General features: G+C 35.8%; 1 protein-coding gene across 3 annotated transcripts in view; it reads left to right on the top strand.

Annotated features, from left to right (window-relative positions):
- The window catches only part of WAC (WW domain containing adaptor with coiled-coil), a 62371-nt gene that overhangs the window by 25832 nt on the left and 21811 nt on the right, over nt 1-14728 (top strand). For 2 of the 3 annotated variants that reach the window (XM_059818455.1, XM_059818454.1), the window contains exons 5-8: nt 432-547; nt 1073-1185; nt 2660-2968; nt 13039-13284. In XM_059818455.1, the coding sequence (XP_059674438.1) occupies nt 432-547; nt 1073-1185; nt 2660-2968; nt 13039-13284 (784 nt within the window). The remainder of the gene's footprint in view (nt 1-431; nt 548-1072; nt 1186-2659; nt 2969-13038; nt 13285-14728) is intronic. The other variant, XM_059818456.1, reaches the window with a different exon arrangement.

Here is a 14728-nt window from a genome sequence, read left to right as displayed (position 1 = left end):
ACTTTTATGATCCAAGTTTTAGTAGTTAGGGTGATGTTTGTTAAAAATTGCACTGAAAACAGAATAGATAGATAAATTTGTGCAGTATAGAAAAATTTTGAAAAGATAATGATTTTTGAGGAAGTTTTAAGGTGCGGAAAACTAATGTTATCAATATTGATATTACTGTATCCCACTAAACGTACCATTAGATTTTGTTTCAGCGTTGATGGAATAAAACAGAGGAAACTATTGCAGAATGCAACACAAGCGTAGTGGTTGCATCTTTAAATTATCAAAGTGAAACAGGCATTTAGAGATGGTATAAATGGAAAGCCATGATATGGGTGCATATGAGGATGCCATGTAGTTTTAAAAATGGTGGAAGCTTTTAAATTTGTGTATTACAGCTCTCAAGTAGTCCTTTGTCCAACACTGTTTGTGTTTTAAAGGCTTACGATTCTGCAGATGATTGGTCTGAACACATCAGCTCTTCAGGCAAAAAATACTACTATAACTGCCGAACAGAAGTTTCACAATGGGAAAAACCAAAAGAGTGGCTGGAAAGGTATATGTGTGTGTTTGTTTTCATTGTAATAGGAAGAAATAATCTTAAAGCTCATTTAAAAGCAGTTGAGCTTATCGAATAGTTTACTGCTATAAAAGATTGTCATCCAAGTCTACTGTGTTCCTACCCTTATCATGACCTCTGGAACCTATTTTATCCCGTGATGATCCAGAGTGGGAGGGGGAGGTGTGGTCGGTTTGGGGTTTTTTTGTTTGTTTTGGTTTTGTGGGGTGTGTTTTTTGGTTGTTTATTTGGGGGGGGGGGGGGGGGGCTGTTTTTGGTTTGGTTTTTTATTGGTTTTGTGGTTTGGGTTGGTTTTTTGTGCAATGTTAGTGACCTGAACTGGTATACTGGGGGCTTCCTTACACACTGGTGTAAGGAAGCAATGGTTGGAGTTTGCCTACCCTATCTGTAGCAGCAAGCTCTTAGGGTAGTCTAATTCATCTCATGTAACCTCACCCATAGAAAGTGTTATATTATTAGATGATGTAAGCTCTTACTTAACTTGTGTTTTCTTTTCTTCAGAGAGCAGAGACAAAAAGAAGCAAGCAAAATGTCAGTTAACAGTTTTCCAAAAGATAGGGATTACAGAAGAGAGGTGATGCAGGCTACAGCTGCCAGTGGGTTTGCCAGTGGAAGTATGTGGTCTTCTTACAGTAATATATTCTTGCCTTGTTTGCATTACTGTTTTCTTTTCCAAACTTTAAAAAAAAAAAAAAAAATCTCTTTCTTTAGCAGTTTTTCTCACCTTTTTGCATAAAAAGGCCGAAGCAGATAGCACAGACAGCTCTCCCAAATGTTGTTTCTTAAAATAACTTTGAGCCTTTACTAGTACAACACTTGCTTAATGCTTTTCATGGTACTCTTCCTTTTTGCAGCTTTTTACTGCCTAATTTAATTATCTTTATTGGTAGTTACTGAAACAACTTGCACAGTTTATGGTATAGTTGGACTGTCGTGATCATTGAGACCTGTCAATGTCATATTCTGAGCTTAAAAGTAGAGATGCAGAGGTGTCTTCTAAAACCTTGATTTCACATCTGAAAATAATAAGCTAATTTAATGGATTATGATATCGGAGTTTTCAGAGCCTTGTGTACTTCATTGAAAGCATATTTTTACCATGCCAATACTCTTACCAAAGCCTTTCCTGGACTATTAATTTCTGTTACTTGGAATTTCTTTTCCTGATACCTAGCTTTAATCTTTGTCAATTTTTCTGGGAAATGGTTGTACTGTGAGATTCTTTCTGTATGCTGATGTATTTTGGGTAAATTAGTAGCATAGTTCTCAGGGTGGTTTAAAAGTAGAAGCCAAACTATTAATCTCCCCCCCCCCCCCCCCCCCCCGCCCCGCTCCCACTTGGGACTTGACAAGGTAGAGGTGTATAAAGGGCTGTTTTTCTGTGTATGCTGAAACATGCTGCATATGCTAAAGCATACTGTATGCTACAAACAGATAGCAGAAATGCATATTGCAGTAACTTTGTTTTGTGACAGGAATCAATAAAAATCAATAAAAATAATTACTCTATGTTTGCTTGGTATGTTCCCTGTGTAGCATATTTGAAAGTCTGTGATTGTGTGACAGATGCAGATTAGTCACTCACTGAATAGATAGTCTTGAATTAATTCAACTGAAAGTAAATTCTTTGTAGTAGTACTCAAGTGACATGAAGTAGAATTCTTTGAAGGCTAGAATTTGAAACTATTAAATTATACTTGATGTTCAGGATTTTCAACAAACAAAAGAAAAATGGCACATATTATTTCTTCACATTAACTATAAGATGGAAATAATAGATTTTGATTTAGATTTTTTAGGAGACTTCAAAAGTTAACTTGACTGTAAACTCGTTATAAAGCAGCCTTTCATCAAAACGGTGCTTAACCGGAACTCTAAATCAAGGAAGGGTCAGAGAAAATACATTTTGTCAGTGAGTAAAATTAAATTTTGCCTTTTTTGATGCTGATCTACTTGAGGCTTTTTTTAATAAGAGGTTGATCTAGTTGATGTGCGGCTCTATTAATCAAAGTAACTGCAATCTTAGACAAGTTTCTAATTTAATCTTTTTCTCTTATTGCATCGTTACTTGGGGAATCCTGAAAAAAGTGGAAGAGAAGCATTCCAGTGACGCCAGTAGTATGCTCCCACAGAATATTTTATCTCAAACAAGCAGGCACAATGACAGAGACTACAGACTGCCAAGAGCAGAGACTCACAGTAGTTCTACTCCAGTACAGCATCCCATCAAACCAGTGGTTCATCCAACTGCTACCCCAAGCACTGTTCCTCCTAGTCCTTTTTCTCTACAATCTGATCACCAGCCAAAGAAATCCTTTGATGCTAATGGAGCATCTACTTTATCAAAACTGCCTACATCCACATCTTCCATCCCTGCACAGAAAACAGAGAGAAAAGGTATGTCTAATGAAATTCCTTCTAGTATTTAAGATGATGCATTGCATTTGTGTTGCTTGTTCAAAGTATGTTAGTTCTAGAATGTAAAGTTATTTTTCCTGTTGATTGTGTGCCTAGAACCCCACTACTATTTTGATGTGTTCCCTTAAACCATGTTTGCTCTATCTTACACAACTGCAAATTGACACTGCAATATTTGCTGTTGACTGGCTTATTCTGTAAATTATAATTTCAAGTGATAATTTGAAAGACATATTGTAGTAGGACATATTTTAATTTTTGTCCTCCCTCATATTTTGGATCTTTGCCATTATTTGAGTTCTGAACATAAATGTAGTTACACCATTTGAAAGTAATTTTGGACCATTATATTTTATGAAGTGCTGTTACTGTTTGCAATGCCAGTGTCAAACTTTTCAATAAACACAAGTGCAATTCTTACAGAAAGCAACACAGTTTTCTACTTTTCTGTAACAGCTGCTCTTCTGTTCTGATCTGTGTTCTGTGATATACTGGATCGTCAGTTCTAAAGCTGCTGAAAGTTTGTATTTCTGCATAATACGTGCCAAAAACATCTAGAGTCATCAAGCAAAGATCAGGACTTTACTGTGTGTTGTTTGTGATCTTTCAAAAGTCTCTATTTTAATTGGATTTACTTCATTATTAGGAAAGAAGAGCTCAAGAAGATTGAGAGAATGGAGATGTGTGTTATTAGTGATAGTGTGATACTTTGGTATAGTCCAGCCCTTAGAGAGTAACATTGTGTAAGCAAATTCTATTCTGGGGGCTTTGGAAGGGGGAAAAAGTAATTTTTGATAAACAAGTCTGGTTTTAATTTAAAATATTGCTTAATTAGTATCATACAGAATTCTTTTTTGAAAGATGGCTTGTTGCGCTGTTGATATTTGCAAGTCCGTCTAGTTACAGAAGAATAGTGCAGTGCTAAAAAGACCAAAAAGCCTCGAGTCTGACGTTGGTCTTGTACTCTGCGTTTACTTTCCTGCCTTCCAGTTTTCTTTACTAAAGAATTCCAGTTTTTGCACAGAGGTAGGTGCACTTGGCCATCCAAAATATCCAAACAATACCATACATTGGCAAATACTGCAGTGTAAGAAAGTTGTGCGTGTAAAGAAATTTTGTATGTTTTTCTTGAGACTTTATTCAATTTTTACATGACCTAGTACGTGAATGTTGACTATAACCTACAGAGGAACAGAAGATTTTTGGCAAGCCTTTTTCTATTCAACACAGTAAAGCAAGAAGTAAGGTATACTAGTTTGTGCATGGGTCTTGTACTGAATAGCTTAATTACCTGCTTCAGTTCAGCCTCCATGTTTTGATTGCAGCTTGATGCACTTTTAAACACATCAGTGCAAAACATCCATGTCAAGTGTTCTCTCCTTTAGCATATCCTCTCTATTTTCATTACTATATTTAAAATATACTTAAAGAAAACCCTTATTATTAGCCAATTCTAGCATGTACTTGATTCCTGTTTGGTGTGTGATCAGACTTCAAACAGGATATATTCTTTCCCTGCTTTACTGCCTACCTTTATTAGTTGCTTCCACTTAAATTGAGCATCTGAATCTTACTATAATAGCAGGAATTTCCCATTGTGACAACTGCTACAAATGTTGACAGGGAATTCTAGTGTTTCTTGCATATGACATTCATTTGAGAACATACAATTGGGTATGAATAGTGAAAATGATCGCACAGGGTGGTCTTGACACTATAAATCTAACTTTAGAATCCATGTTACCATGGATGGTTCCATGTTAAATAATCACTTAATTTCTGTATTCCTATGTAGCTTTCTTAAGTTTATATGGGTTAAATGGATAGATTCTCTGTAATACTCTTGCCTTGTTGATGTAAGTGTTTCATGGCACTTCACTGTGAGCAAATATAATACTTCCTGAGCTTCAGACAGGGTGGATTACAGAAAGTTAGTAATTGAAGAACTAGAATAGATGAATGTTAGGCTTGAAATACTTATTTCAGAAAATGTGAGTTTTCACATGTTCCTTGAATACCTCTCTTCTTACAGAAACAGAAAAATTCAGTGCCGCTTATATTATGATATGAGATAATTCAAAGAGTATATTCAATAGTCTTGCCTTTTTTCTTTTTTTGTGAATGTTGGACTTTTTTTTTTCTTTTTTAATAAGAAATTTGACCAGTGTAATTTCTGTAGCATGTTATGTATTTAAATTTAAAAGAAGGGAGGGAGCAGTGCTGTACATGGGGATGTTTTTGGATAGTTTGCTTCTTGTACTAATTTTCCCAGAAGTGACTGTGAACCTGTAGTACTATAAGTATGCAGTATTTAAAATTATTTGTTTGTAGCTGTTATACAAAATTAAACAAAAAAATGGCCTGAGACACTCGGTTCAAACAATCTTCTGAAAGTATCTTTGGGAAATTGGAAAATAGTTTGAGGGGTTTATTTTTACACTAGTAAAGCAGACAGCCTTTGATCATTTTCTTTTCGCTAGCTGTGCCATCCCTCTCTCTTTCTAAAAAGAGGTAAAGCTGTATTTTTTGCTTACAAAAATAGCTTGGTCCAAATGACTGATTAGTATGTGCAGTAGTCCTTGCCTGAATGAGTTCTTACTACTTGTCAATGTGTTGCTGGCAGCCTTGTGCCAGCATATATGTACCACTGTTTTAATAGTTCTGTTCTTAGTGTGTGTTTTTTAATGCGGTAATAGTTGTGAAAAACAAAACAACAAAAAACCACAAAAACCGACAACAACGCTTTTTCAGCTCAATCTCTTTTGCTGCAGGGGTATGTTGTAGTCCCACAAGGAGATTGAATAAAATCCCTGGCTGAACTATAGCTCAGCTGTTAGCGGTAGTCCTCTGCCCTCAATGGCTGGCAGTAGTGGAGAGTTCCTGGGGAACTATTTGACCTCTACCCTTTGGTTTGAATGTTCCAGTCAGAATCTGCTGCTTCTGTTTGTGCTCACTGTGAGTGCTTTATGCAGGTAAAGTGTGGGGTTGCTTTTCCTACTTTTTGGCTGCTTTATCTGTAGGGAACATCACATTTTCTAATTTAGTTACTGAATCAAATGTTGTATTGTCTGTATCTTAACAGTGTGTGTGTCTGTAGGATACTTCTTCTCACACCTTTCCTCCAAGTCCCATCAGGCAGCACTTTTGTTTCTAGTGCAGCAATACTCTGAAATTTTTCGGAGAGAACTCAGCAAGCTGGCTAGTGCACTGCAGTGTGGGTTGTGACCCTGATGCTGACAGATCAAAGTGGTTGGTCAGCGACAGCTGAGCTTCTTCCTCATCCTTTTCTCACCCCTGTGGTTTTCTTTCTTGTAACAGTTGCTAGTCTTTAGCAGTCAGTTATTAACATTGCCCCTGGTATCACTGCATCTTCTTTGGCTGAGTTTTGCAGTTCTAAGTATATTACTCAATTCATACAGTGGTTAGAAAAAATTACACTAGCAAGACTGTTAGAGGTTTCTTCCAGTACGTTATACTTTACTTGTTTGCTGAGCATTGCTCTTAGATTTAGTTTGGCAGCAGAGATAAAATACAAAAATTCAGTTTTAAGATTGGAGTAATCAAAGTGAGAAAAATACGGAATTTCTTGTATTTTAGAGAATTTGAGCGTATTTGAGAATCCAGTTACTGTTGTTCCCGTAGTTTCATTTGGCCAAGTGTGTTTACAAAACGCATTGCTTTTAAATGTTTATGTATTTTGTTGTGGCTTCATGTCCTTAGTAGATCAGAACTGAACTGTGTAAAAAAAGCTATATGTGACTGTAATGGCTCACAGGACTTAGTTGGTGGACTATACACTTAAGGTACTTCAGCACGGATGAATGTGTTATGATTCTTAATCATTAGCAGTAAATCAACCAGTTCAGTTAGCTGTTCTAGGTGGTAGTTGTTTAATCAGTATAGCAGAGGTGAGGTTTATGGGGCAATAAAGCATTGGATTTCTGAAAATTTTGTAATGCAGTTTTCCTCCCACAGAGAGCACGCTGTGAGAGCACACATGCATGACTGTTGCTAGCAGAGCAAAGTTACAGCTCAAGCTCACAACAGAATTATTGGGTAATATTGTAGTGTTGAATTTGAAGGACTTCGAATGCGTTGGTTTTGGTTTTAATAGCATAAAAAAATTACATTGGTAGTAAAAGCTATTGGAACACTCAAGGGGTCACACTGATAATTTGGGAATTATCCAGTCAACAGTAAGTGGGTAATTTCCATGTAATTAAAAAAAAAATCTTTGTTGAAATAAGTCATCTGTCCATACATTCAGCAGAATAAAAGCAAGTTATATATAGCAGTATTTTGAAGCTACTCTTCGTATAGGGAGTACCGATATGTTGTCAGAAGGAGGAGTGTGAAGGAAGTTACTGCACGAAAAATGCATTTCCACTTTTTGTTTCTTTTTTCCCCACTCACTTATCTGTAACACTAACATGCTTGAATAACTTGGCACACCGTGGGTGAGAAGGGAGCGAGCAAGTACTAGGAACAGGTACTTAAAGGACTCCAGCCAGTAGAACGGGGTGACTGAGACACAACAGAGGAGTTGGGAGTGTTGGCGTCAAGAGCTTTTTGTTGAAACAGAGTAGCTGAAGAGTCAAAAGACTTAGTTTTTCATCCCTCTGCATTAAACCTAGTCTGAATAACTTCATTTTAACTTTAACATACTAGGCTGAGAATTGCCTTTCGGAATGAGATTCAGTAGTGGATCAGGCTGTTTGTTTAGGAGCAAAGGTTTGTGTCATTAGAGACAGAGATTGGTAACAGCAAGATTCAGCAGCATTTTAATATACTGCCTCAAACTCTGAGAAGCTAAGCGTTTGCTTTCTTCTATGTAGGTTGTAATTGAAGAGCATTGTGGCACAACTACTGAAAATGATCTGTGGTATTTTTTCTGAAAGGGTTACTTGACCTTGTTGTTAAAAAATCCACACTGCTTGGAAATATGCAGTGTAATGTTTCCATTCTGACTTGACATGATGTTTGTGGAGCAAGCAACAGCCTCCAGTTTACTTCAGTTCAGATACCTCTTTGTGAAACCTGCAGCAAAGACGCACCTTTTTCATACAGGTTCTTGTCATACTGCCTGATAACGCAGACTTTTCTCCTTTTTGTCCAAAAGATGTGATGGCAGGTCACATTCCAGCAGAGTAGGTTATGAATAGAAAGCTCTTTCCTAATCATTGTGGTCTACAAAATTTATTTTCATTATTAAAGGGTTTTTTCCTGTTCCATTTTAATGTAAACCCAATTAATAGTTCTTCACATTAAGTTAATCTCCACATCTAGTTGTTTTTGTTTACCATCTGATTACTTTGTTTTCCTCCTTTTTTTTTTTGGATGGATTTATTTCTTGCTCATTTTTTTCCCTATCGTTAAAGTTGATGGTCCAGAAACCTGTTTAGTTCGATATTGTAGTTCTATATGTACACAGCATCTAATTAGCTTGTTCACATAATTGTCAGAAAGCATACTGTATTTTCGTATTGCTGCAACAATGTGAATTGTTTTTTTAGATGTTTTCTTAAAAGCTCCAGAAATTGAAAATTTAATGTGCTTAGTTTATCATGGAAAAATGGGTGCAAAGTCATATTTTTAAAACAAAAAATAATTTTAAAAAATCTAATTTTTAATTTTTTCTTTATTCAGAGGAAGAGCTAAAACATAAATTTTAATTAACAAAGTTTTCAACAGTTCAAAAGATCACAGTGGGCTATGTTCTGCATTTTGTCTTAAATTTTATTATTATTATTGTTTGAAAAGTTTTCCTTGGTACTTTCACGATAATAGCTGAAATTTTATGGGAGGTTGAAGAGTCATTTGCATAGCATTTGTATGGCAATTGGTGTTGGCAATAAAGAGGCTGCAGAGTTGCCCTGTCCAATAGCAGGCAACTTCAGTCATAGTCGAAGACTTTTGCAGGCCTTGCAGCATGGTTCGTCTTTTCTTTAAGAATATTCTTTTGCATAAGACGCAGACCAAATTTGCATTTTCAGTTTGTAAAATTTCAGTTGTAGTTTCAAAATTAGTCTGATTGACATATTAATGGTTCAAATTAGGTTTATGAATTAACTGCTGTGTAATCAAAAGCCTTATTTTGCAGTAATACTGTAGATGGCTTGTTAATGAACATGAAGTTATGTTGACACAGGTGTAGAGACCAGTGTATCAGAGTTGCAAAAGTAAAGGACTTAGATTTGTAAAGATATTTAACTTTTCTCAGTATGCTGTGTTCATTTTGACTGTGTTTCATGATGGTTGAGGCTTCATATGCATTTAAGAATTGCAGGACTGTATAGTTCTAAGCATATTTTTAAAATCCTAGTAAATGTTTTAGGAACTAGGCAATAGTGTTTAAATGTTGAAAAGTAAACTCAACTGTGTGGCAAAACATACAATGAAACAGTCTCTCAAAGCAGAGCAGAAAAGGGGAATTGGAGAGGAAAAGGAGGGAGCAAGAAGTTTCTGCTTCTGTTTGTGGAAAAAGCAGGGGAAATGCACACACCCCAGTGAGTGGTATCTGAGGATTTTTGTGAAATTCATCTTGAGTTTTGACTAGTTGTGTTAACTTCAAAGGCAAAACTTGCAAGTTCTGATAGTATCATAAATTAAACCAGTTTTAAACCTTTGTATTTATATTATAAAAAAAATGGATGTGTAACTATTTAGAGGCTTTGTTTATCGGCAGTATTTCTTGGATTTATTTCTGTGAAATCAAGCATCCAGTTTGGAAGCCATGGAGTAAGATAGGTTGGTTTAAATTAAGGTAATGAAAGTTGTGATTATACAGAACTGATCTGTAGTCTATATTTTTTTAGCATGTTTGTTTTCATCACAAAGGAGTTTCCCTTTGTAGAGAAGAAAATAGACATTCAGGCTACTTAATACAAACAAGAAATACTTGTTTTTCCACAGTACTTGTATTTCCACAAATATTTTTTACATTTTTTTTTTTTGGGCAGAAACAGGTTTATACCCTTTATTTCACTATGAATAACTTAAATTACTTAATTTATGAAGTGCAGTGATGCTCTGAGCATTCATTGTACTCTGCATCCCCTATGATGTTAAATGTTGTAATACAATGTATATGTAGATAGTCATGATCATAGAGATGTGTTCTTCCATAACATTTGGACTGTTAATTTTGTAATGTTAACCATCTCAAAATATCGGAATGTTAGCATTAGACACCATCATTTTTTCACATCATTTTCTCTAGATGTTAAATCTGGGTGATCGTACAAAAAAATATCTTTCACAGATATATTTTAACACATACTTAAAATACCTGCAGTAATACAACTACGGCATAGTGTTTCCATATTGTCTAAAAGAATTAACTGGACTGTGTTTTTTTGATGTAATTCAGTTTGCATTTTTATAGCAGAGAAGCTCACCCAAACTAAAGTACTTTTACAGACCTCTTGGAATTCAGTGGTTTTGTATTACATATTTTGAGTCCTTTTTTTCAAGAAATGAGTAAATACCCAGAACTGGTCTTAAGGTTTGTTTTTACTGTGTTGTTAGCTTGAGTTGGCTTTTGATTCAGTTTATTTTGTGTTCAAAACTGCAGCATGGGTGAAAAAGACTTCCAGCTGTTTGGTATGATGGTGTGGTTTGAAGCTCAGGTCTTGCTTAGGTGAACTAATAATATAGTAGTGAGTTGTTTCTTTACTTAAAATAACTCAATCTAACTGTGAAGACAAGCCTAACTACATTAAATATGTTTTGAAATTTAGTGCTGGCAGTTGTCTAGTATTTTTTTCCTGTTTTGTTTGTTTTTAAATGAGGGTGTTCTGTTGGTTGGTTTTGTAAGGTTCTCAAAACTGTAGGGTAGGAGACTTGTACATATAAGTATTAACATGCCCCATTGTGCTTAATTCCCTTGCTTTTGTCTGCCAGTGTATCTCGTTGTCCTTACTTGGACTACAACAGATCCAAGTTCAATTTAAACTTCACATGTTTCTGTTTAGTAGGATAAGATTCTTGTTTGCTTGATGGGTCTTGACTTGCAGTTGTCTTAATGTTTACTTTGAACACCATAATGTAAGATTTTGTTATGTATTATTTCTGTAACAGGGACTTTTACTAATGACTTACTGTTTTAAGGGGGCACTAATACCTAATCAGCTGTCCTAGTCACATGTTACTGAAAACCATATAAAAATTTTGTTAATGGCTTTTTTTCCTTTTCAGTGTTTGTAACATTTGTCCTTTTGTAAGGTCGTCTTATGAAAGCTCCTGGCCAAATGACCAGGTTCCTTTGCAGATACATTGAAAACCAACCTGTTGTCCTGAGGAGCTTGTAACTAGATAAGGCCTCCTCTTTTTTTAGAAGTTTGCCTGAAACATCAAAATACGTCTGTGTGCACTGGCTGTTGCATCCTTGCAAGCTGTCAGTTTTGGATTCTTCAGTGGTTTTTTTTCTGGTTTAGACTTGACTGGGAAAGGGTTTGGGGTGGTTTGGGGTTTGTTTTTTTTGGGGGGTATTTGTGACCTGTTGTGAACTATTTCTACTGTAACTGTATGGAAGTAGAAGTCCCCTTTCTTTTCACTGAGATTTCTAATCGCATTTGATTTACGTACTAATACTCCAGTCACTTTTTATTTTTATTTTTTTAGGGTTCTTCTCCAAATTAGTCTCAAAAGTTGCAATTAAGGCTGTCAGAAAACAAAAGCTTTTGAAATTTTCTAACATTTTATTCTTATGTAGTAAAACAAAACAGATGCCTCTTACCTTGACCATCTCTCCAAAGAAAAAAAAAACGCACATTCAGAGTAAAAGAGTTTCCCAGACAGTTATTTTAGCTTTCATTTGGATTTTTGCTTGAAATGTGGAATATCCAGGTTGACATTCTCTGCCCAGTTTGAGGTGGGTTTAAAATCCAGGTTTTCAATATTACGGGCAAGCATCCTGGGTGAGATTCTTGGATCCATATCCATCTTTCCACTCTTCATCCAATCTGTTTGGTGCTATAGACGCATTAGTCTTAACTGAATTTAGGGGCAGAGGTCTCTCATGGGTTTAATGGGGATGAGAGGATGGGAAGCTAAAACTGAAATATAGTGCTCCAGGCTTCTTAAAGGAAGGATATTTGAAGTGACTTGTGGTACATCTATAGTAAGTGGAAATACTTTTAGTGCAGGAATTTCTCACAGTACTGGAATGGAGGAGAAACTTTCGTGTTAACTGGACGTCAAACTTAAAATTAATTTAGTAACTCACATTAATTAGAACAAATTGCTGTACAGTGTAATTGACTTCAAGTACTAAGCATTTCTGGGGATAATTGTTGATATTTGCTAAAATGAGATTAAAAAAATAAAGGATATAGGTCTTGATGCTTTGGGAGAGGCTGACAAGTTTGAAATTAATTATGGACAGATATATTTTTAGATGTTTTTGCACTCTGCTGTGGGGATGTTAACACCTCTTGTTTTATGTTTCTAGTACCGCTCATTATCCTGTCTGAATCCTGAGCAATGTAGCTGGATTGTGTATGATAGACTTGGTCTTTATTTTGTAGCTTCTTGCAGTCCGGTCTCTGAATAAATGAAGTATGGCTTACACTGTCCCCTCAAATTTGACATACTAGCCTATCTGTAAAGTCCGTGGACTGTAAGGTTTTTGTTCATTTTCCAAAGAAAGATTGGAATCATGGGTAAAAACATAGAATATGAGTATATGCACAGTAAAAGAAAAAAATCACTGAGGAATTTTTGGCCCAGGTTTGTCCTAAAAATTAGGGGGAAAAAATTCCTGTTTGTTATACAGGCAGCTCTCAGTCCAATACCTTGAAGTGGAAAGATTTTTTGTGTGTGTGTGTGTTCCTAATAAATATTAGGTTCAATAGCCTAAATTACACTAGTTATCAAATATCTTCAATTTTTGTTATATCCGTGGGGTTTTGGTTTTGGGGGTTTTTTTTGTAATTTTGTAATGATATTTAAGCATTTGATCTTCTGAATTTAATATGAATATTGAACTAGTGAGAAGTTGTCGGGTTATATTGGGGAAAATGAAAATTACTGTCTTGTCTTCTGTTCAGAGTCTACATCTGTGGACAAGTCTGTATCCCATTCTTGCACAACTCCTTCTACATCTTCTGCTTCTGGACTGAATCCAACTTCTGCGCCTGCTTCATCTGCTCCTACAGTTCCTGTCTCACCTGTCCCACAATCACCAATTCCTCCGTTACTTCAGGACCCAAATCTCCTTCGACAGCTGCTGCCTGCTCTGCAAGCCACCTTGCAGCTTAATAATTCTAGCGTAGATATATCCAAAATCAATGAAGGTAAGGATTCTTTAAAGTTGATGTAATCTCTTATTTACACACACTGGTATATTATTGGATACTAAGCTGTAGTAAATGCAAGCCTTACTTTAAATGAAAAGTGAATAAATGAATCCCTAGATAAAGTGGGGGTTGTTTTTATTTGGCTTTTTTTTTCCTGTTAATCCTTTTTAAATTAGCCAAGTAACGTTTAAGGTTGTTAAGCTAATAAATGCTGGTGTATGTGAACAGTCTAATTGAGACCGGTGACTTAATTGCTGAATCAGCATTCATCTGTTGCACAAAATTCAGAGCTTTTTGTTCTTTTGTTTTGTGCAATGTTCTTTGTTTTCTATAGTTTGTGCTGCTATTCTAATAATGTGTTTGCAAATACTGAAACTTCTAGGGATTCTTAAATCTTGTTGCGATCAACTTTTTTTCTTTAACAGAATATGCTAGCCTCTCTGAATAAAGACAGCGTATCAGTAATTCTGCTAGCAAGTTAAATTTTGTGCATGTAATTGGTGTATCCCTTAGATTTTTGTCACGTTGGCCTAGTTTATTAGAATAAAGTTTAGAACTCGCTGTAGTGACTTTCGCTGCAAGAGAAGGTAGAGTTAATGCATTTTGAATGTAATTTTAGGTAATGTGGTGTCTGCATGTAGCAGGTTACTGATGAAGAAAGTGGTGTGGAATTTTTTGTTTGCTTCTTTGAACTTCTTGTGCACTGATCACTGATTTAAATAGGAAACAAAACATTTACACATAGTGTCCAGAGTTAATTAACTTTTTAAAAAGTGCAAATCATGAAAGTCAAAATGGTAAAATTTTCTTAAAATTTTACTATTCTGTACATTACAATTATTTATAAGGAAAAGCTGTCAATCGACTTCCTTTTAATTAGCAGATATTATGGCTTCATTCAGTACTAACAGGTGAGTTGGTTATTGTTTTTTCCTGTGCAGAAGAAGAGAAGCTTTTAAACTAGTGCACTAGGTTGGACTAAAAAAGTAGGAGTATCAGGGTTGTTTGTGTTAACGAATGAAGGGTCCAATCGAGACTCCTATTGTATTTTATTAGAGAGCTGCCACTTTTAAGTTCCTAGTCATTTTCTCTTGCCATGTCTGAGCAGCAGCTGTGTCTGTTTTGGAACAAGAGTGTTTAGCATCGTTCTGATGGCATGAGGGCCTGGCTGGCAGGTCCACATGGGCAGAGTGACTTCACCTTGCGCAGCAGGACTGCCCTTACTGTGTACATGATGCAAAGTTATTCTGTGTTTGTGCTGGTGAGTCAGTTTTTTCAGACTTGTGCATGGGTAGTGTATGTTCAGGAAGTATCCCACAGAGCCTGTAGACCTTTTTGAAAAGCTTAGTTCAGAAGCTGGGTCTCATTGGCTCATACTGTAAGATGTTCTTCCTGTGCAGTGCAGTTTTAAAACAGTTGGTTGAAAACAATTTTTTTACTG

This window comes from Gavia stellata, chromosome 6 (assembly GCF_030936135.1).
Source record: "Gavia stellata isolate bGavSte3 chromosome 6, bGavSte3.hap2, whole genome shotgun sequence".
Lineage (NCBI taxonomy): Eukaryota > Metazoa > Chordata > Aves > Gaviiformes > Gaviidae > Gavia > Gavia stellata.
Note: the sequence above shows the minus strand (reverse complement) of the source record. Positions and strands in the feature narration are given on the sequence as shown.